Source organism: Pelmatolapia mariae, linkage group LG2 (assembly GCF_036321145.2).
Source record: "Pelmatolapia mariae isolate MD_Pm_ZW linkage group LG2, Pm_UMD_F_2, whole genome shotgun sequence".
Taxonomy (NCBI): Eukaryota; Metazoa; Chordata; class Actinopteri; order Cichliformes; family Cichlidae; genus Pelmatolapia; species Pelmatolapia mariae.
The window spans coordinates 27,286,072-27,310,489 of record NC_086228.1 but is presented as its reverse complement, the minus strand read 5'-3'; the positions used below and the strand labels follow the sequence as shown (position 1 = coordinate 27,310,489).

Below are 24,418 nucleotides of genomic sequence, written 5' to 3'. Positions count from 1 at the left end.
AAAAATAAAAATGAAAAGCTTTATAAACTTTTGGGGATATGAGATGACATATCCATATAGTTTCTCTTGTGGCTTTTTGGTTTAGAATGATTAAAGACACCTTATATCTGCTCATTCAAGCGCTGTTTTTTCTTCTCAGTACTGTTTTTGAATGCCACATTTCTTGTTGAGTTGTCACTTAAATCTAGCAGTAAATATAGTCTATATTTGAATTTCTTTCTAATCACTTAAGAAGTATGAGATTCGATTGACATCAAATTCATCTACAGCTGAATATATACAGCTTTAGTCCAAATAAATTGCAGTCAGCGTATTGATGTAGGCCTTGTAAAGTGTACAGTTCAATTTTTTGTTTGTTTTTAATTTTGGTTGAACCGTTATATTCCCCTCCCTCGTGTAATTCTTCAGTGCTGTCACCAATGCCCATATTATCTCCCAATGAGCATTTGGAATGCTACTGCAGTTGTTTTTATTATTCTGATTTCACCATCGTCGCAAATAAGACCGCTATATATTTTTTTTTTTTATCATTACGTTAATTTGTCAGTATTCAACTTCGTATGACAGTTTCTTCAAGCATGGCCCTGCTGCCACGCAGGCGTTGATGTGTATCTGTCCATGCTGGTGAAGCTAACTTAGATTCACCTTCTCCTCTTTTGTTTTAACTACGTGCTTTCCAAACATGCCAACATTAGTATGTACAGCAGAAATCTCCTGCCTGAAGGTTATGTGCTCATAAAATAAAATAAAATAAAATAAAATAAAATAAAATAAAATAAATGTGTTTGTAGGGCGGGATACATTTCTTCTTTATCCTGAGAGGACTCTCATGATTTAATGCGTTTGCAATACTAATATTTCTCTCATAGCGTCGCTGTCCACCAACATACATAGTAGGGTCATTTTGTTATTCTGCACAGTGTAAACGTTTCTAGATCTTGACCGATTTTTCAAAGACAAAAGCAGCGAGGTAGCAACGTTTCTAGTTGGAATTGCATACGTAGTCCGAAGAGGATTCCGGTGACTCCTCATTTTTACTCCAAAAGGCTTGCCCTTGGCGAATTCCTTATCGATTTAAAAGGAAAATGGAAAACAAAGCATCTCCGGAGCTCTGGCTCGTCGTCTTCTCGGGAGTATTTCTACTGGCGCTGCAAACGGTTTGTGGAGATGTTGCTTATTCTTTTCCGGAAGAAGTTAAACGAGGCTCTGTTATCGAAAATATCGCAAAAGATATAGGAATTGAGGTGGGAAAACTGGCTCCTCGAAAGGCTCGTATTGATGTTGACAGGAACAGCAAAGGGTATTTTGATATTAATACGAGTACTGGAGATGTGATTGTTACCGAGAGGATTGACAGAGAGGGTCTTTGTGGCAAAAAATCTACTTGCATTTTAAAACAAGAGCTTGTTTTGGAGGAGCCTTTAGAGCTGCATCGCATTAGCTTCCACATTCAAGACATCAACGATAATTCACCGCAGTTTAAGAAGGATACCATCAAATTTGAAATAAGTGAATCTGCAGCTAAAGGAAGTCGCTATCGTTTAGATGAAGCCCATGATGCTGATATCGGACAAAACGCAATCCAGGGATATAGTATTGAAACAAATGAATATTTCCGATTGAATGTTATTGAAAAAGGTGGAGGAGGAAAATACAGCGAGTTAATTCTACAAAAAGAGTTGGATAGAGAACAAAAAAAAGAGCTAACGATTGAGCTTGTTGCAACTGATGGGGGCACGCCTCAGCGATCGGGTACTGCGGTTATTCATGTTAGCGTGCTGGATGCCAATGATAACGCACCAGTATTTAGTCAGGCTGTTTATGGAGCCAGTCTACTTGAAAACTCCCCGTTAGACATAGTTGTGATCACAGTAAGCGCGACTGACGCAGATGAAGGAGTCAACGGAGAAGTGACGTACGAATTTGATCACATTTCAGATGAAAGTCATAACGTGTTTTCTATTGATCAGAAGAGCGGTGAAGTCCGAGTAAGTGGGCCAATAGATTACGAGCACTTGTCGTCATACGAAATGCAAATTACTGCCAAGGACGGTCTTGGGTTGGTCTCATACTGTACCTTAATTATTGAAATTACAGATGTCAATGACAACGCCCCCATAACAAATATTAAGTCCCTGAAAAATCCAGTACCAGAAAATTCACGACCAGGTGCAGAGGTAGGAATCGTTAACGTGCAGGACAGAGACTCTGAGAATAACGGGCAGGTCCGCTGCTCCATCCAGCAGGGTGTCCCCTTTAAGCTGGTTCCATCTATTAAAAACTATTATTCTCTGGTGACCACAGGTCAACTGGACCGCGAACTAGTGTCTGATTACAACATTACAATCACTGCCACTGACGAGGGCTCTCCACCTCTGTCCTCCTCTAAAAGTGTTCAGTTATCTGTAGCTGACATCAACGACAACCCACCTGTGTTTGAGGAACAGTCGTACAGCGCATATGTGAGTGAGAATAACAAACCTGGCTCCACTTTATGTTCCGTTAGTGCTCGAGACCCCGACTGGAGACAGAACGGTACAGTGGTTTATTCTCTGTTAGCTGGTGAGGTGAACGGTGCCCCGGTGTCCTCCTATCTGTCTGTGAACGGAGACACGGGTGTGATCCACGCTGTGAGGTCGTTTGATTATGAACAGTTCAGGACCTTCAAAGTCCACGTGATGGCCAGAGACAACGGTTCTCCTCCTCTCAGCAGCAACGTGACCGTGAGTGTGTTCATCTCAGATGTGAATGACAACTCTCCTCAGATCCTGTACCCCTCCCCGGAGGGCAACTCCTTCATGACCGAGCTGGTCCCCAAAGCTGCACACGGAGGTTCTCTGGTGTCCAAAGTGATCGCGGTCGACGCGGACTCCGGACAGAACGCTTGGCTGTCCTATCAAATAGTCAAATCCACTGATCTGGGACTTTTTACTATTGGTGTCCACAGCGGAGAGATCAGGACACAGCGGGACATTTCTGAATCTGACAGCATGAAACAGAACCTTGTAGTGGCAGTGAAAGATAACGGACAGCCCTCTCTGTCTGCCACCTGTTCCATGTATTTACTTATTTCTGATAACTTGGCTGAGATGCCAGAACTGAAGGATCTGTCTTACAATGAGAGCAATTCCAAACTGACCTCTTATCTGATCATCGCGCTGGTGTCTGTGTCCACATTTTTCCTGACTTTCATCATCATCATCCTGGGTTTGAGGTTTTGTCGCAGGAGAAAGCCAAGATTGCTGTTTGATGGAGCAGTTGCCATCCCCAGCGGTTATCTCCCTCCTAATTACGCAGATGTTGATGGCACAGGAACTTTACGCAGCACTTACAACTATGACGCGTACCTGACCACAGGTTCTAGAACCAGTGACTTTAAGTTTGTGACATCATACAATGACAACACGCTGCCTGCTGACCAGACTCTGAAGAAAAGTCCATCAGGGTTTGCTGAAGCTTTTGGAGATTCGTTGGAGACTCTGGAGGTAGGAGGAGATGTTTTGAACTAGGCTCTTGTGTGCATGCCTTCCAGCCTTACTAAGTTATATAAACTTTTTTCCCACCATCAAATATCACTTTAAATAACCAGTTTAATGGGGCAGGCTGATACTGAAAACAAGGCAGGCTAAGCTCCTGAAATTCGGCTTTTAACTGAAAAATGACAAATTAAATCCCCCTAAACTGAGGTGTTTGTGTTCCTGAAAAGAAAAATATTAAGAGGATTATAAACTTTTCTGGGACATGCACGTACATTTTTCTACTCTGTGTGGCTTCTTCCTGGATTGTTTTATGCATAAGAACAATTAAATTATTAGTTTAAGTGTATAGGATATTGTTTCTACAGAGATTCGTATTGCATCATCGATTAAATGTTAAGCATACTTATCTAAACACTTAACTGACTTTTCAGTGCTATCTATGAACATCACACTGCTTGTTAAGTTGTCTGTTGAAGTTACTACTGAATGTAAATTGGATTCAGAATTGTTTCATATGCACCTGAGACATATGAGACTTGGTTGACTTTAGAGTTTGAATTTTTCATGTGTTACAACTGCAGTCTGCTGACCAGACTCTGAGGAAAAGTCCATCAGAGTTTGTAAATTATTTGGTTAAGAACAAGATTCCCTAAAAGTAGGGCCCTGTTATGTTTTTGTGATTGAGGACACATCTTTATGCTTCTCTATTGATTTGAACTCTCTGACTTTATACAAACATTTAGATGTTCCTTTAGAGCAGGGGTCGGCAACCCTGGGCACGCGTGCCACAGCTGACACGTAAAGGGTTAACTGATGGCACGACCATAGCTGGACTGGCCGGTGATTTTTCGTTTTTAATGGGCCGATGATTTTTTTTTTGGGAACAGTATAAAGAATGAAAGGTGGTGGATTGGCCAGATGCTGACCGATGTGTAAAAATAACTCAGTTGTTTGGTGGTGGCTATGGCGGAGTTTCCACAGAGGCCAGCAGGTGGATGAGGGAAAGGTGCCGCCGGTCCAAGTGTCAGGTGAACTGAACTTCAGGTAAGAAGTTATGACCTGCAGTCTATCTGGGTCAGATATAAACCAAGTTTAGGTGTAGTTTATTTTCGTTGTGCTGACTTTTTACAGTCAGTTACAATAACTCGTACTGCCTACTAGCTAGCATGATGGAGTTTCTATACAGCTGGGTGGGTGCTATGATGTTACTGATAGTGAACTTTATTTTACTCACAAGGTCAGTTTGTAGCTGCCAACCGTCCCGTAAAAAACGGAATCGTCCCGTATTCAGAGAAAATATTACACGTTTCGTATTGAGCTGAAAAGTAACGCAGTTTGTCCCGGACTTCAGCTAGAATGTAAAAAAGACACAAAGGTTGAGTTTTTCTGTTTTTACGCTGTCAGCTGCCTCTTCTTCTCTGATTCTCTCCCCTCCCTCTCCTGTTGCTACTTCAATCATGAAACTGATCAATGATAAGCTGATCGGCTTTTCTGAGGCAAGTCCTGGCTCTCTTGTTTGTTTATCTCCCACTTTGCGCCAGAAAGAGGAAACCAGCGGATGTCGCGCTAAACAACAGCAGCACGTTTAAGCTTGATCAGCTGTTGTTAGAATTTATTTAATATTAATTTCTAGTATCGGTTGAAGTTTGCTGGAGCCACAGCTCTAAAAGCTGCTGATCATGATATCGGTTTGGATATCCTGGTGAGAGGGAAACATGAAGATGAAACCAGGAGATGTCCTTACTGAATCATCACAGCTGAGCAGGTGATGGACAAATAGGTTTACCTTTTAGGTGACATGGATGAGTTGAAGGGAAGTTATGAACTGTCTCTGAGAGACAAATAACACCAGGATCCTTTTCTACGTAGCTGACAGCTGGTAACTGTGCAGGGGCGGATGTAGGAAAGTTTTGCCAGGGGGCCAGGTAGGGCATTAACAGGGAAAGGGAGGCACAGAGAAATACTTTTCTTTCTTATTCTCATTTAAAATGTCTAGCTTTTATTAAATAATTATCTGAATCTTACAACCAAAGTTTTTATCTGACATAAAATGTATAGAAATCATACACATACCAACAAGACAGTGTACATCACTGTCACAACAGCGTTTGTTTTCATTCAAAGGCTTTATGGCTTTTCTTATAATACCTGGTGGGCTGGTCTCTAGTCAAAATGCCCGGGCTGATTTTTTGTCCCAGTCCAGCCCTGGGCACGACACGCAGTGAATTAATCTGAGAAGGTGCATTAAAAAATAAATGGCCGGGCCAGCGGTGCACATCGCAAATTAGCTCGCATAGACACATTAGTTGTGCCGCTTCTTAATGATGGTATCTTAGCTAACAACGCCAACTATAAGATTCAACTTGTAATTGGCTAAAAAAGCTTTAATGAGCAGCTGGATTCGTCTCGCATTAACTGGCTGAGTTAATGCCAGTTAATGCGACATCGAAATGCAGCTGATTGAACTAAAAACCTCGACTCTGTGGGGGTCAAAGTTTGCAGAACTTCAAACGCAGCTGGAATCCATTGCTGTGCGTGTTCATGGAGCTTGCATTTTCACCTGCTGGACATCACTACCTGACAAGGTTAACTGTCTTCAGAACATTGCAGAGACCTTATTGACAGTATTTGGTTCTACATATCTGTGTGAGCAGATTTTCTCTCATATGATGAGTGTCCTCAGGTAGCCGTCTGAATGCTGGACACTCGGAGACCTGTGTCCCTGAGTGGGAGACCAGAGATCACATTAACATGTGTATCTCTGTATTAACAAACATGATATATTAGCCCAGTTTATTTTTCTTATCATTGTTGTGAGGAGACCATAAATACCATTTGCATTTGCTCTTGTACAGTTCATTTGCTGTTATGTAGTTCTTGTTATGAATAAAAAGTGTCTTTTTTTTGTTTTTGTTTCAAAATAGCTGATAACTATTCGCTGATAGCTGCCAACATCTGCAAACAAATATAATTCTATAAAGTTGTTCTATATAGTGTGTAACTGTTAATATAGAGTGTTATTAAATTTATTGCTAATGCAATCATATGGCACATTGACTTCTGAGGAAATTTCAGATGGCACTCATCATCAGAAAGGTTAACTACCCCTGCTTTAGAGTAGTGTTCTGATATCATTTCATGGTGTTTATTAATTTGATGTTTTGTTTATCCTCTCTGCTAAGAAAGTTAAGAGGTTATGAGACAAGTTTTTAATATGCATCTACATTAGAGTTGTATTTGCAAGTACAGCTTTCAAATACATATGAGAGAAATCATTCTTAAATTACTGAATATTTGATATTGCAATATGTGTTTTTATAGCATAATGTTCTTAAGTAGATTCCTAGTACTGAGGAATTATTCCTATTCTTCACTATACTAAATCTATTTTCAAGGGTAAAGTTTTGTTAAGATTTCACAAATACAAGGTCTCTGTTGTTTTAAATAGGCTCTCCCTGTATTTATTTATTTTAAATCCACCCAGTTAAAAGCTATTTGTTCATGCTTTGATCATCCCTGAATAAAAAAATAGCTCCTGATCCACAAAAGTATGTTAGGTGTTGAGCTAGTTTTTCATTTCTTGGTTATATATGACATCTACATACAGCAACAGCCATTTCAAAATAGTGCTATTGTCGTCATTGATTTAGTCTTGTAACCTAACTCACCACGCAGTGGTCATATAATTGAACTTAGGCTATACAATCGAATATTGCAGTAGGTTCAAAATGGCTTTCGAAGTCGTTTGTTTCCAGGCCAGCGACCTTAACACTATTACAGTATACTATTGCTATTGGCTGCATAAATGCTCATAGCAAATATTTAGGGGTAGTTTTTATGCCTTGCCAATTTAAAATCTTTAGATGCAAAATTTGGCTTTTGATGATTACTCACTTTTGTAACAGCAGGTGCATAAAAGTTCTGACCTCTGAGGGTACAATGAGTTGGATCAAAATTATGCCATTATCAGTGGTGTTACCTGACTTTGTGTAAAGTCTCAGTTTTCACCCAAATGACTAATCACTGCAATGCAATTGAAGCTGAACTGTCAGTGCATTAGTTTTTCATACTTTTATGCTACAAATAAAGTGCAACAATTGTATTCCTCTATATTTTTATCTATTCTGTAAGAACAAATTAAAAACAACAGATGCATAATTCCAGTATCAGCATGCCATACTTTGAGAATGCACAGTCTTGTCTGGTGGTTGGAGAACTATATGACAATGCAAACTGCTAAATAATATAATTTCAAATCACATGCTGAAAGTTAATCCCTGTTGGAAATCTCAATAGCAGCTTTTCCTTTTCTACTCAGTGACCAACCCTGACATTCAGACCACTGAATAGCGCTGGTGCTGTTAAATAATACTTTGATGTTGTGAAACTTTTATTTTTTTTATACATATAAACTGGTAAGTTATGATGTTACACCAAAATCTTGCATAGGAAGGTTTTCATCATTAACAGCACAGAAAAACAAACAAACATACAAAAGTCTTAACTCATCCCAGACCTGCAGACATTATTTTACTGTTTAATGCTTGGTGTTTTTACATTAGGTTATTACCAGACATTGAGTGAGACAATCTGTGTTTACTAAGAAAAGAAGATACTTAAGTTATTACAGGATCTAATCTATCTAATCTAATTTAAGATGTACAAAAAATAAGGATGTATTTCTCTTACTTGTTGGTCTTTTCTTTGTTGAATACACATGGCAACGGCTTTGGTTCATTCCTACCTGCTTGAATTTAGAAGTGGATTTAAGAATTAATACCCTCACAAATCATGAACTTTATGTGAGATATTTGTTTCTCTAAGGTATTACCTTATTCTGATGGTGATAGTGGAAAGTCATTGTTCTTTGTCCAGATATTTTAGGTTGTTTGTTAAAGAAATTCAATGAAACAAGTTATATGGAACATCCTTGAGCTACTAAATTTGATTCTGCTGTATATTATCCAAGGGTATTGCTTATAATATTTGTTTTTGGCATTTTTGAATCAAATGTCTTATTTTTCTATACGCAAAAAAATGATGAAAAAAGAAAAGAAAAATGCAACATTGATTGAATAAGTAAAGCAGTTTACATTAGGGCAATATTTGTGGTTCCCTTATATTAATTTCTCAGGAATTTATTTTATGTCTGATGTAGAAATGGATACTAGAGGTCTTCCTTGAAGTGTGCTTGAGAGATGGTTGATAATGAATATAGTATATTGCCACTATCCCTTAAGGTCTTTGATTTTGGCTCATGTGCACACAAGTTGCTTTCTATAGACTTAGTAACAGCCCTTGCAGATGGATTAGTATCTGTTTGAATTTGTAAGCAACTATAGCTTTTACTTGTCTTCTGCAGGATTACACATGGATTTGTCTTACATATGGTTTATTATTTCATTGAAAAGCGCACCACAGGTGGAAAAGAAAAAAAAAGAAATCAGTATAAATGACCAAATAACACCGAAGTCCCTAGATTGTCATTATTTATATTGATTAATACCGGCGTTATAACTCGAAGCTGGCCTCTTGTTTGGGTTTGCAGTGCTATAATTTAACGAAACTCTTGGTGTCACTGTGCACCAACAAAGACAGGAGGTCTCTATTCTTCATCCATTCTTTTCTGCCATTGCGAAGCCTTATTTTGGTGTGGCGTGTCTAGGTTAAGTACGTTACAAAAGGCAAACGCTGGGATTAATTAGAATATTCAAAAAGAGCACTATTTTTGATCACTTTCAAGGAAATTTCCAGGAAAAGATTAAGGTTTGATTGATCATGGGAAGTGCAGTATACGGAAGATTGGCTATGAATTGCTATTGTGTGGTTTTCCTTTTCGTGGCCTTGCATTTCGCCCATGGAGACGTGAGCTACACTATCGCCGAGGAGATGAAAGGCGGATTTGTGATAGGGAATATCGCCAAAGATCTGGGTCTTGGGATTGCGACTCTTTCCTCGCGTAAAGCCCGCATTGACACAGACAGGGACGATAAAAGGTATTGTGATATTAATCTGAGCACCGGAGATTTGACTGTCAGTGACAGGATCGACAGGGAAAGTCTTTGTGGTAAAAAAGCCAGCTGCCTTTTAAAAGAGGAGCTTGTGCTGGAAAACCCTTTAGAGCTTCATCGCATCAGTATCCATGTGCAAGATATAAATGATAACGCCCCAGAGTTTAGTGAGGATCTGATTTCATTTGAAATAAGAGAATCGGCAGTCAAAGGAGCGAGATTTTTACTTACGGAAGCCCGCGATGCCGACATAGGCACAAATGCTGTGCAACGGTACAATTTACAAAATAATGAGCATTTCACCATTAATGCAAACACAGATGTTAGTGGAAGGAAACATTCCGAATTGGTTTTGGTAAAAGAATTAGACCGAGAAAAAGAGAAAGAGCTGAAATTACTGCTTACAGCTGTAGATGGTGGATCTCCTCAGAGATCAGGTACTGCGATTATTCACATCACTGTGCTGGATGCTAATGATAACGCCCCAGTGTTCACCCAGGCCGTTTATGAAGCCAGTGTGCCTGAAAACTCTCTTTTAGATACCGTAGTGGTTACAGTGAGCGCAACCGATGCAGACACTGGCCCAAATGGTGATATTACATATAACTTCGATCATGTCTCTGATGAACATGTATCTTTGTTTTCACTTAATCATAAGACAGGAGAGATAAAAGTTATCGGGTCACTTGATTATGAAACGGAGACTTCAATAGAGCTGCGAATAAGAGCAAAGGACGGACCGGGTCTTACCTCTTATTGTACAGTAATTATAGATATAACTGATGTGAATGACAACCCACCAGCCATCAATTTGAAATCACTAACTAACCCTATACCCGAGAACGTGCCACCTGGTACAGAGGTGGGCATCATTAACGTGCAGGACAGAGATTCTGAGAATAACGGGCAGGTCCGCTGCTCCATCCAGCAGGGTGTCCCCTTTAAGTTGGTTCCTTCTATTAAAAACTATTATTCTCTGGTGACCGCAGGACAACTGGACCGCGAACTAGTATCTGATTACAACATTACAATCACTGCCACTGACGAGGGCTCTCCTCCTCTGTCCTCTTCTAAAAGTGTTCAGTTATCTTTAGCTGACATCAACGACAACCCACCTGTGTTTGATGAGCAGTCGTACAGCGCATATGTGAGTGAGAATAACAAACCTGGCTCCACTTTATGTTCCGTTAGTGCTCGAGACCCCGACTGGAGACAGAACGGTACAGTGGTTTATTCTCTGTTAGCTGGTGAGGTGAACGGTGCCCCGGTGTCCTCCTATCTGTCTGTGAATGGAGACACGGGTGTGATCCACGCTGTGAGGTCGTTTGATTATGAACAGTTCAGGAATTTCAAAGTCTACGTGATGGCCAGAGACAACGGTTCTCCTCCTCTCAGCAGCAACGTGACCGTGAGTGTGTTCATCTCAGATGTGAATGACAACTCTCCTCAGATCCTGTACCCCTCCCCAGAGGGCAACTCCTTTATGACCGAGCTGGTCCCCAAAGCTGCACACGGAGGCTCTCTGGTGTCCAAAGTGATCGCGGTGGACGCGGACTCCGGACAGAACGCCTGGTTGTCCTATCAAATAGTCAAATCCACTGATCCGGGACTTTTTACCATTGGTGTCCACAGCGGAGAGATCAGGACACAGCGGGACATTTCTGAATCTGACAGCATGAAACAGAACCTTGTAGTGGCAGTGAAAGATAACGGACAGCCCTCTCTGTCTGCCACCTGTTCCATGTATTTACTTATTTCTGATAACTTGGCTGAGGTGCCAGAACTGAAGGATCTGTCTTATAATGAGAGCAATTCCAAACTGACCTCTTATCTGATCATCGCGCTGGTGTCTGTTTCCACGTTTTTTCTGGCTTTCATCGTCATCATTCTGGGTTTGAGGTTTTGTCGCATGAGAAAGCCCAGACTGTTGTTTGATGGAGCAGTCGCCATCCCCAGCGGTTATCTCCCTCCTAATTACGCAGATGTTGATGGCACAGGAACTTTACGCAGCACTTACAATTATGATGCGTACCTGACCACGGGATCTAGAACCAGTGACTTTAAGTTTGTGACATCATACAATGACAACACGCTGCCTGCTGACCAGACTCTGAAGAAAAGTCCATCAGACTTTGTTGATGTGTTTGGAGATTGTGGTGGTTCTCCTCAGGTAAGGGTGTCAAATGTTCGATACGATATTTTAACAGATAAAACGTTCACTCTTTCCTCCAGTCAATCTTTTTTTTTCGCTCTTCCTAAAATACCGTTATAGGATTCATCACACTTTGCCTATTGCCTCTGATATTATTTTTACTGCTACTTTTGAACGGAAAGTTTCTTGATGTTGTTGAAATCATTTTCTCCTTGTTTTTTTTTTTTTTTTAAATGGGCTGCTGTCTTTACGGTCCTCTACATCAACGAAAAGTTTACATTTTGACATAGGGGAAAATTAGTATGTCTTACAAAAGTAAGTATTAGTTGTACAAAAATAAGTAGTTATAGCACTATTGTGTTTAGACACGCTCCCCCTTTGTTTCAGCTTTTCTGTTTCTTTTGTCATCGTATATTACGCAGATGTTCCCATGATCTAATTTTAAAAGTGCAGTCGCTCACATGTTAGCTACAGTTGCTTCCTAATGTACACATGCTCTTCAGATTCGAGTTTTCGTGTGTAACATATTCTGAAAGTTTCTTTTGAACTTGTTTTCTTGTGTTTAAACCTACACATATATGAGCTACATAATATGTCACCCATATTTTAGCAAACCGTTTGTGACCCGAGGTAGGTACCCATTTCAATAGGGATTAGTCGTAGGCATACAGTCAGTTTGCGGGGTTGTTAATGCTAATACAAAATAAAATCTTTCAAAAAATGTAACAGTAGCACCCAAAACAATTAAAAGCTCTACTTTATTAAATACATTTAAAACTATAAAATTGTACGATTGTAAGTGGAAGACAGGATAAGCGCTGCGGGGATTGTATTTAAAACTAGTCACTCAGACAAACAAACAAACCAAATAAACAAACAATCACAACCGTCAAAATAGTCCTCAGCGCTTTGCTGTCAAGTTAAACCAGTTTTAAAACAAATTACAACAGTCACCGGTGTATAAGGACCTCGGCCCAGCAGCCAGAAATCCCCCCCCCCGCCAAAGCAGCAGCTTGGCAATCTGTAAATTAAAACAGGACATCACTTGCACAGAAAAATCTACCTCAGAAGGAATATCCCCCCACTTCTCTTCATGTATGTGTTTCAGTTACCTGTCTCGAGGTTAGGGTCGCACCCTAATAAGTATCGGCAAGCGGAGGCGGAGTCCACTAAAAGTTTCTCCATAGGAATAAAACAATGGTTTCCTCCTAAAGCGGTAAATAACTTTAAACCTCTACCAAACTACCAAAACTCAAGCGGAACATTTTCTGTGACCTACCACTCATATGCAAGGCTATGGGACCCACATCTAGCCTTCATAGAAAAGTTAAAACAGTGAAACAGCACGGCTTAGACCAGGGAGTCACACAGCTCCAGGTTCACACAAGAGATCGACTAATTACCTGCACCTGCCCCAGCCCCGCCTCCCAGGTTTGGTTCCCAGACTCAGGTCACACCTCTCACACCTTTATCAAGTTGCTTTCACGAATAGTGGAAGTGCAGGTCTTTGTTTAACTTTCTCCTCTTTCTTTTCTTTTCTTTTTTCAAATCTTGCAATTATTGACTTACATTTTCACATTTTTATTGGAACTGATCACAGAGATAAAGTTCTTGAATATTATAAAACGTTGTGGCCATTAAAATCTTCTTGCTTTTCCTTCTCGAGTCTCTGTTCTGATACAGAAATGTCAATTGAGATTAATGCTTAATTTAAATATTTCGAAAATTACTCAAGCATTTTTAGTAGCTTAAAAAACAAATAAAAATAAAACTATTTCAGTAGTTTGAAGCATTTTTAACGCTTTTCCACCGTCTACAAACATTTAATTGTTTTTCAAAAGTTATCATGTAAATCGTGGTCACACATTTTCAGTGAACACAGATATTTAAACTTTAATTTGTATCACATTTTGTATACAATAATGATCTAAACTTTCGCAGATATGAGTTTCCATCGGCAGCATTGCTCAGTATACAGCGACCTTTCGGATTAATGCAATTTTTTTTTTATCTGTCTGCACACTTCAATATATACTTTTACTTTTAAATTAAGGTTCAACTTTCGTCCATAAACGCTTCCATGCGCCTTGTACAAGGCTGCTGCTCATTGCAATTTTTAAATTAGACTCACGATGTCGCTCTCCACCTTGCCTATCTTAAAATCCACACCTATTTGTCGAGGCAGAATGTGTTTTAATGTGCTGCAGTTGGTCATCGAAGGACACGCAGACGTGGTTTTAGATTGTGCTGATTTTTGCTTAAATAATATTTGTGTGTTTGCTGTATTCCTGCGCATAACAGAGGAAAGATTTACATGTCATGATGGTTAACGCGACATTTGGAATACACACCCTTGTCGTTGCTTTACTCTTCTTTTATTTGTATTTTGTCAGCGGCGATATAAGCTACTCTTTTACAGAGGAAATGCGACACGGGACTGTGATCGGAAATATCGCCAAAGACCTCGGCATCGACGCAAATACACTATCTCTTCGAAAGGCTCGTATTGATACTGAAGGAAGCGACAAACGATTCTGTGAAATAAACCTCCGTAACGGAGATCTGATTGTTGCCGAAAGGATTGACAGAGAGGGCCTGTGTGGAGACAAAGCATCCTGCGTTTTAAAACAAGAACTCATGTTGGAAAATCCATTAGAACTGCAGCGAATCAGCCTACATGTCCAGGATATAAATGACAACTCCCCACAGTTTGATAAGAATTTGATCCATATAGATATTAGAGAATCTGCGTCAAAAGGTGCTCGTTTTCCAATAGAAGAAGCGCACGATGCCGACATAGGTAAAAATTCAGTTCAATCATACAACCTACAGACGAATGAAAATTTTTTCCTTGGAGTTGGAACCAATTCTGTGGAACTTGTCCTTAACAAAGAGCTCGATCGTGAAACATTAAAAGAAATCAATCTACTTCTGACCGCTTTAGATGGTGGTTCCCCTCAAAGATCAGGTACCGTGGTCATTCACATTACTGTTTTGGACGCTAATGATAACGTGCCAGTGTTTAGCCAGGCCGTTTATAAAGCCAGTCTGTCAGAAAACTCTCCCATGGGTACTGTTGTGCTGACAGTAAAAGCAATTGATGCAGATGAGGGACTAAATGGAGAAGTTACATATGATTTTGGACACGTTCCAGAAGACGTTAAGTCAATATTTGCCATAGATTATAAAACAGGGGATATAAAATTGTCCGCCACAGTTGATTATGAAACAGTGAGATCGTTTGAGCTTCGCATAACTGCGAAAGATGGTTTAGGATTAACTTCCTATGCTAAAGTCATAATAGATGTAACTGATGTGAATGACAACCCACCTGTAATATATCTAAAGTCACTGTCGAACCCCATACCCGAACACTTGTCACCTGGTACAGAGGTGGGCATAATTAACGTGCAGGACAGAGACTCTGAGAATAACCGACAGGTCCGCTGCTCCATCCAGCAGGGTGTCCCTTTTAAGTTGGTTCCTTCTATTAAAAACTATTATTCTCTGGTAACAACGGGAAAACTGGACCGCGAACTAGTGTCTGATTACAACATTACAATCACTGCCACTGACGAGGGCTCTCCACCTCTGTCGTCGACTAAAAGTGTTCAGTTATCTGTAGCTGACATCAACGACAACCCACCTGTGTTTGAGGAACAGTCGTACAGCGCATATGTGAGTGAGAATAACAAACCGGGCTCCACTTTATGTTCCGTTAGTGCTCGAGACCCCGACTGGAGACAGAACGGTACAGTGGTTTATTCTCTGTTAGCTGGTGAGGTGAACGGTGCCCCGGTGTCCTCCTATCTGTCTGTGAATGGAGACACGGGTGTGATCCACGCTGTGAGGTCGTTTGATTATGAACAGTTCAGGACATTCAAAGTCCACGTGATGGCCAGAGACAACGGTTCTCCTCCTCTCAGCAGCAACGTGACCGTGAGTGTGTTCATCTCAGATGTGAATGACAACTCTCCTCAGATCCTGTACCCCTCCACGGAGGGCAACTCCTTCATGACCGAGCTGGTCCCCAAAGCTGCACACGGAGGCTCTCTGGTGTCCAAAGTGATCGCGGTGGACGCGGATTCCGGACAGAACGCCTGGCTGTCCTATCAAATAGTCAAATCCACTGATCCGGGACTTTTTACTATTGGTGTCCACAGCGGAGAGATCAGGACACAGCGGGACATTTCTGAATCTGACAGCATGAAACAGAACCTTGTAGTGGCAGTGAAAGATAACGGACAGCCCTCTCTGTCTGCCACCTGTTCCATGTATTTACTTATTTCTGATAACTTGGCTGAGGTGCCAGAACTGAAGGATCTGTCTTATAATGAGAGCAATTCCAAACTGACCTCTTATCTGATCATCGCGCTGGTGTCTGTGTCCACGTTTTTTCTGACCTTCATCATCATCATCCTGGGTTTGAGGTTTTGTCGCAGGAGAAAGCCCAGACTGTTGTTTGACGGAGCAGTTGCAATCCCCAGCGGTTATCTCCCTCCTAATTACGCAGATGTTGATGGCACAGGAACTTTACGCAGTGCTTACAATTATGACGCGTACCTGACCACAGGTTCAAGAACCAGTGACTTTAAGTTTGTGACATCATACAATGACAACACGCTGCCTGCTGACCAGACTCTGAAGAAAAGTCCATCAGATTTTGCTGATGCTTTTGGAGATTCTTTGGAGACTCTGGAGGTAGGAGGACATGTTTTTGAACTTGGCTCTTGTGTTCATGTCTTCCAGCCTTACTAATTCATATCAACTTTTTTCCACCACCAAATGCCACATTAAATAACCAGTTTAATGGGGTAGTATGACACCAGGCAGATTATGCTCCTGAAATTTGGTTTTTAATTCAAAATCGACAAATTAAAACCCCCTAAACTGAGTTTGTGTTCTCTTAAAATCAAAAGAAAAATGTTAACAGGACTATAAACTTTTCTGGAACATGCAGTTATATTTCCTACGCTGTGTGGCTTCTGGCTGGATTATTTTATGCATAAGAACAATTAAATTTTAGTTGAAGAGTATAGGATCTGGTTTCTATAGAGATTATATTCCATCATTGATTAAATGTTAAGTATACTTATCTAAATACTTAACTGACTTTTCAGTATTATCTATGAACATCACAGTGCTTGTTAAGTTGTCTTTTGAAGTTACTACTGAATGTAAATTGGATTCAGAATTGTTTCATATGCACCTGAGACATATGAGATTTGGTTGACTTTAGAGTTTGGATTTTTCATGTGTTACAACTGCAGTCTGCTGACCAGACTCTGAGGAAAAATCCATCAGAGTTTGTAAATTATTTGGTTAAGAACAAGATTTCCTAAAAGTAGGGCCCTGTTATGTTTTTGTGATTGATGACACATTTTTATACTTCTCTATTGATCTGAACTCTCTGACTTTATACAACCATTTAGATGATCCTCTAGAATAGTGTTCTGGAATCATTTCATGGTGTTTATTAATTTGGTGGGGGGTTTTTTTGTTTGGTTTTTTTTTAAATCAAAGGCAGTTGGATGCCCGTGATGTTGAAGCCTTTACAAAAGTAACATTTTCCGAAAAACTATACAACCAGTAACTACATACTCTGAATAAGCAAGGTAGCTAATTCAGTTCAAAATAAGATAAAAGCAGGGTTTGTTCAGACTCATCATATGAGATTGTTTTGCATTTTGATGTTAATGTTTTGTTTATCCTCTCTGCTCAGAAAGTTAAGGGATTATGAGACAAGTTTTTAATATGCATCTACATTAGAGTCTTATTTGCAAGTGCAGCTTTCAAATATATATGAGAGAAATCATTCTTAAATTACTGAATATTTGATGTTGCAATATGTGTTTTTATAGCATAATGTTCTTAAGTAGATTCCTAGTACTGAGGAATTATTCCTATTCTTCACTATACTAAATCTATTTTCAAGGGTAAAGTTTTGTTAAGATTTCACAAATACAAGGTCTCTGTTGTTTTAAATAGGCTCTCCCTGTATTTATTTATTTTAAATCCACCCAGTTAAAAGCTATTTGTTCGTGCTTTGATCATCCCTGAATAAAAAAATAGCTCCTGATCCACAAAGTATGTTAGGTGTTGAGCTAGTTTTTCATTTCTTGGTTATATATGACATGTACATACAGCAACAGCCATTTCAAAATAGTGCTATTGTCCTCATTGATTTAGTCTGGTAACCTAACTCACCACGCAGTGGTCATATAATTGAACTTAGGCTATACAATCGAATATTGTAGTAGGTTCAAAATGGCTTTTGAAATCTTTTGTTTCCAGGCCAGCGACCTTAACACTATTACAGTATACTATTGCTATTGGCTGCATAAATGCTCATAGCAAATATTTAGGGGTAGTTTTTATGCCTTGCCAATTTAAAATCTTTAGATGCAAAATTTGGCTTTTGATGATTACTCACTTTTGTAACAGCAGGTGCATAAAAGTTCTGACCTCTGAGGGTACAATGAGTTGGATCAAAATTATCCATTATCAGTGGTGTTACCTGACTTTCTGTAAAGTCTCAGTTTTCACCCAAATGACTAATCACTGCAATGCAATCGAAGCTGAACTGTCAGTGCATTAGTTTTTCATACTTTTATGCTACAAATAAAGTGCAACAATTGTATTCCTCTATATTTTTATCTATTCTGTAACTTCTAACTGAGAGAACAAATTAAAAATAACAGATGCATAATTCCAGTATCAGCATGCCATACTTTGAGAATGCACAGTCTTGTCTGGTGGTTGGAGAACTATATGACAATGCAAACTGCTAAATAATATAATTTCAAATCACATGCTGAAAGTTAATCCCTGTTGGAAATCTCAATAGCAGCTTTTCCTTTTCTACTCAGTGACCAACCCTGACATTCATACCACTGAATAGCGCTGGTGCTGTTAAATAATACTTTGATGTTGTGAAACTTTTATTTTTTTATACATATAAACTGGTAAGTTATGATGTTACACCAAAATCTTGCATAGGAAGGTTTTCATCATTAACAGCACAGGAAAAAACAAACAAACAAACATACAAAAGTCTTAACTCATCCCAGACCTGCAGACATTATTTTACTGTTTAATGCTTGGTGTTTTTACATTAGGTTATTACCAGACATTGAGTGAGACAATCTGTGTTTACTAAGAAAAGAAGATACTTAAGTTATTACAGGATCTAATCTATCTAATCTAATTTAAGATGTACAAAAAATAAGGATGTATTTCTCTTACTTGTTGGTCTTTTCTTTGTTGAATACACATGGCAACGGCTTTGGCTCATTCCTACCTGCTTGAATTTAGAAGTGGATTTAAGAATTAATACCCTCACAAATCATGAACTTTATTTGAGATATTTGTTTCTCTAAGGTATTACCTTATTCTGATGGTGATAGTGGAAAGTCATTGTTCTTTGTCCAGATATTTTAGGTTGTTTGTTAAAGAAATTCAATGAAACAAGTTATATGGAACATCCTTGAGCTACTATATTTGATTCTGCTGTATATTATCCAAGGGTATTGCTTATAATATTTGTTTTTGGCATTTTTGAATCAAATGTCTTATTTTTGTATATGCAAAAAAATGATGACAAAAGAAAAGAAAAATGCAACATTGATTGAATAAGTAAAGCAGTTTACATTAGGGCAATATTTGTGGTTCCCTTATATTAATTTCTCAGGAACTTATTTTATGTCTGATGTAGAAATGGATACTAGAGGTCTTCCTTGAAGTGTGCTTGAGAGATGGTTGATAATGAATATAATATATTGCCACTATCCCTTAAGGTCTTTGATTTTGGCTCATGTGCACACAAGTTGCTTTCTATAGACTTAGTAACAGCCCTTGCAGATGGATTAGTATCTGTTTGAATTTGTAAGCAACTATAGCTTTTACTTGTCTTTTGCAGGATTACACATGGATTTGTTTTACATATGGTTTATTATTTCATTGAAAAGCGCTCCACAGGTGGAAAAGAAAAAAAAAGAAATCAGTATAAATGACCAAATAACACCGAAGTCCCTAGAGTGTCAATAATTTTATTGATTAATACCGGCGTTATAACTCGAAGCTGGCCTCTTGTTTGGGTTTGCAGTGCTATAATTTAACGAAACTCTTGGTGTCACTGTGCACCAACAAAAACAGGAGGTCTCTATCCTTCATCCATTCTTTTCTGCCATTGCGAAGCCTTATTTTGGTGTAGCGTGTCTACGTTGAGGCAAACGCTGGGATTAATTAGAATATTCAAAAAGAGCACTATTTTTGATCACTTTCAAGGAATTTTCCAGGAAAGGATTAAAGCTTGTTTGATCATGGGAAGTGCAGTATACGGAAGATTGGCTATGAATTGCTATTGTGTGGTTTTCCTTTTCGTGGCCTTGCATTTCGCCCATGGAGACGTGAGCTACACTATCGCCGAGGAGATGAAAGGCGGATTTGTGATAGGGAATATCGCCAAAGATCTGGGTCTTGGGATTGCGACTCTTTCCTCGCGTAAAGCCCGCATTGACACAGACAGGGACGATAAAAGGTATTGTGATATTAATCTGAGCACCGGAGATTTGACTGTCAGTGACAGGATCGACAGGGAAAGTCTTTGTGGTAAAAAAGCCAGCTGCCTTTTAAAAGAGGAGCTTGTGCTGGAAAACCCTTTAGAGCTTCATCGCATCAGTATCCATGTGCAAGATATAAATGATAACGCCCCAGAGTTTAGCGAGGACCTGATTTCATTTGAAATAAGAGAATCGGCCGTCAAAGGAGCGAGATTTTTACTTACGGAAGCCCGCGATGCCGACATAGGCACAAATGCTGTGCAACGGTACAATTTACAAAATAATGAGCATTTCACCATTAATGCAAACACAGATGTTAGTGGAAGGAAACATTCCGAATTGGTTTTGGTAAAAGAATTAGACCGAGAAAAAGAGAAAGAGCTGAAATTACTGCTTACAGCTGTAGATGGTGGATCTCCTCAGAGATCAGGTACTGCGATTATTCACATTACTGTGCTGGATGCTAATGATAACGCCCCAGTGTTCACCCAGGCCGTTTATGAAGCCAGCGTGCCTGAAAACTCTCTTTTAGATACCGTAGTGGTTACAGTGAGCGCAACCGATGCAGACACTGGCCCAAATGGTGATATTACATATAACTTCGATCATGTCTCTGATGAACATGTATCTTTGTTTTCACTTAATCATAAGACAGGAGAGATAAAAGTTATCGGGTCACTTGATTATGAAACGGAGACTTCAATAGAGCTGCGAATAAGAGCAAAGGACGGACCGGGTCTTACCTCTTATTGTACAGTAATTATAGATATAACTGATGTGAATGACAACCCACCCGCCATCAATTTGAAATCACTAACTAACCCCATACCCGAGAACGTGCCACCTGGTACAGAAGTGGGCATCATTAACGTGCAGGACAGAGACTCTGAGAATAACGGGCAGGTCCGCTGCTCCATCCAGCAGGGTGTCCCCTTTAAGTTGGTTCCTTCTATTAAAAACTATTATTCTCTGGTGACCACAGGGCAACTAGACCGCGAACTAGTGTCCGGTTACAACATTACAATCACTGCCACTGACGAGGGCTCTCCACCTCTGTCCTCTTCTAAAAGTGTTCAGTTATCTGTAGCTGACATCAACGACAACCCACCTGTGTTTGAGGAACAGTCGTACAGCGCATATGTGAGTGAGAATAACAAACCGGGCTCCACTTTATGTTCAGTTAGTGCTCGAGACCCCGACTGGAGACAGAATGGTACAGTGGTTTATTCTCTGTTAGCTGGTGAGGTGAACGGTGCCCCGGTGTCCTCCTATCTGTCTGTGAATGGAGACACGGGTGTGATCCACGCTGTGAGGTCGTTTGATTATGAACAGTTCAGGAATTTCAAAGTCCACGTGATGGCCAGAGACAACGGTTCTCCTCCTCTCAGCAGCAACATGACTGTGAGTGTGTTCATCTCAGATGTGAATGACAACTCTCCTCAGATCCTGTACCCCTCCCCAGAGGGCAACTCCTTTATGACCGAGCTGGTCCCCAAAGCTGCACGCGGAGGCTCTCTGGTGTCCAAAGCGATCGCGGTGGACGCGGACTCCGGACAGAATGCCTGGCTGTCCTATCAAATAGTCAAATCCACTGATCCGGGACTTTTTACCATTGGTGTCCACAGCGGAGAGATCAGGACACAGCGGGACATTTCTGACTCTGACAGCATGAAACAGAACCTTGTAGTGGCTGTGAAAGATAACGGACAGCCCTCTCTGTCTGCCACCTGTTCCATGTATTTACTTATTTCTGATAACTTGGCTGAATTGCCAGAACTGAAGGATCTGTCTTATAATGAGAGCAATTCCAAACTGACCTCTTATCTGATCATTGCGCTGGTGACTGTGTCCACGTTTTTTCTGACTTTCATCATCATCATCCTGGGTTTGAGGTTTTGTCGTAGGAGAAAGCCCAGACTATTGTTTGATGGAGCAGTTGCAATCCCCAGCGGTTATCTCCCTCCTAATTACGCAGATGTTGATGGCGCAGGAACTTTACGCAGCACTTACAATTATGACGCGTACCTGACCACAGGTTCTAGAACCAGTGACTTTAAGTTTGTGACATCATACAATGACAACACGCTGCCTGCTGACCAGACTCTGAAGAAAAGTCCATCAGACTTTGCAGATGTGTTTGGAGATGGCGATATGTCTCCTAAGGTAGGAAGATATCGCATGTCCTATTTTCACTAACTGTACAGCTTGTAAATATTGGTTAATTTCGAAGCGTTTGGAGACTGTGATACTTTTGCCAAGTAAGGAACTTGAATATTTTCATTTTTCTTTTTGATAAAACACTCATACTGAGCAGTTTTTTTTCGCACGTGGTTCTTAAACTTTGCTTTTAAATAAGAAACAGACCGCTGTACAAGTAAAATATAGATACTTTCACTTGATGTTAATCCTGTGTTTCTTGATATGGTCGTGTTTTTTCTTGTTAGTTTTTATTCTTGTACTTGTACCTTGATTTTCTTAACACTTACTTGGTGTGGTGTTATGTTCTTGAGAGCTACGGTCTGTCCATCATAACGTATTGAATAGAAGAGTTAAAAGGTGTTCTCTTTACTTGACAGGTTTCTGAGTATGTGTATGATAGTATTAAATTAAATAATATTAAATGTAAAGTTTGGTTAGGCATTCTTTCATCATTTTGCTCTAAGGCCAGACAAAATATTACCTTGGGCAGTTAAGCTGTTAAGGGTTTCTTAGAGGAAAGATCCCAAAAAATGCTCTAATGTTCTTACTTATCACCTTCAGTATTAAACAGATTATGACACATGCCCATGTCCTCTGTTGTCATCGGATATCAGCTTAGATCTCCTGTAGGACATTTAGTATATTTTAGACAGTTCCATCACAACAATAAATAAAAGAATAACTTTTGTAAAAATTTGTGTTTTCTGACACTAGGACAATTCTACAAACCTGTCTAATGAATGGCATGGTTCGTTGAACTTATACTGTTGGTACATGTTGACTCAACAGCTTTGAAACACAGTCTATGTTGTCTTGTTTTATTGTTTATTTATTTATTAAATTGGCCAAAAGTATCTGTGTTTCAATTAAAGTTAGCCAGCATGGGTCAAACTTGAAATACTTTTCTTGTTCTTCTGTTCGAGAGGCAGAGAGGCGTTTGGAATTGCTGTTTTTCCACTTTGCAATGAGTTTATCAGTTGCCCCTGTCTGTGTCTTTGGAGCCGACATGCAGCTGGTGCTCTGTGTCTCTGTCCTTGGTGCTGAGCAGGCCTAGTCATGCTATCCTTGGTGCTGAACCTTTTGTTTCCTCTTGTTAAGTATTTTCATGGGGAATGCGCTGCTATGCTGCTATGTTTTATGTATAACTTTTTTTTTTTTTAATTTTTAGGTTACAGTTTAACAGTTTCATTTGTTTTTATGGAGACGTGCGCTCCATTTTCCTAACAAGATTTTGCTATGACATCACATCTATTCTTAACTACGATTAAAAATAAAGAAAAGTAGAATCACAAGTGTAACCGGATAAAATTGTTTGTGGTCACAGAGTGACAATTCACGTTATACATGACTCTCGGTAGCGAATAGTACATATTTATAGAAGTTGTTTCTTCATGAAAGAAGTAGTAATATCCCTCCTTTATTTTAAATCTTATGGTAACTGAGGTAATGCTTGTATTGACATATTTTACTGAAACACTGAAAGCACTGGTTTAGTTCTTTTTTATTTTCTGTTATTATTCATTGCATATTTTTAGTGAACGAATGTTTCTTTAATGGTCTTCGTATAAGTCAAGGGCAGGGGTTTTTGTGCGTCTCAAGACAAAATTCTAAAAGTTATCCAGACTATTTAGGGAGAGTTAAACAGGAAAACCAAGACTGATTTTCAAGCAACGGCAAAATATTAAAAATGCAGCCATATTGTAAATGATGCGTGGAAAAATATACGAAGCATTTGTATGTTTTCAAAGTTTTGATTTGGATGAGAGATAATGCCATTTAATGGAGCCTTTAAACGTCAATGAAAATAAAAGTCACATAACAAGTAGTGAAGACAAAATTACACAATCCTGCCTTCATACAGCTGTGTATGAATACCCGCGTTGAAATATCTTTGTTAAAGTATGAAAGAGAAATGATATCCTCACGGATCAAGCAAAAAAAGTTTTCTGCAAAACTGTTATATGCTATTTATGCTCAGGGTGTCACTATAGACCAGCAAAGCAGGAGAATTTCAAC

The 24,418-nt window shown here is 39.5% G+C and overlaps 1 protein-coding gene across 13 annotated transcripts in view; it reads left to right on the top strand.

The window, feature by feature from the left end:
* LOC134644348 (protocadherin gamma-C5-like) overlaps positions 1 to 24,418 on the top strand; it is a 306,637-nt gene that overhangs the window by 37,810 nt on the left and 244,409 nt on the right. Inside the window, exon 1 of one of the 13 annotated variants that reach the window (XM_063497575.1) lies at positions 13,911 to 16,343. The exons of the other annotated variants lie outside the window; for them this stretch is intronic. Within the exon in view, the coding sequence (XP_063353645.1) occupies positions 13,962 to 16,343 (2,382 nt within the window). The 5' untranslated portion in view covers positions 13,911 to 13,961. Of the gene's footprint in view, positions 1 to 13,910; positions 16,344 to 24,418 lie in introns of those variants that run through there. 13 annotated transcript variants of the gene reach the window in all.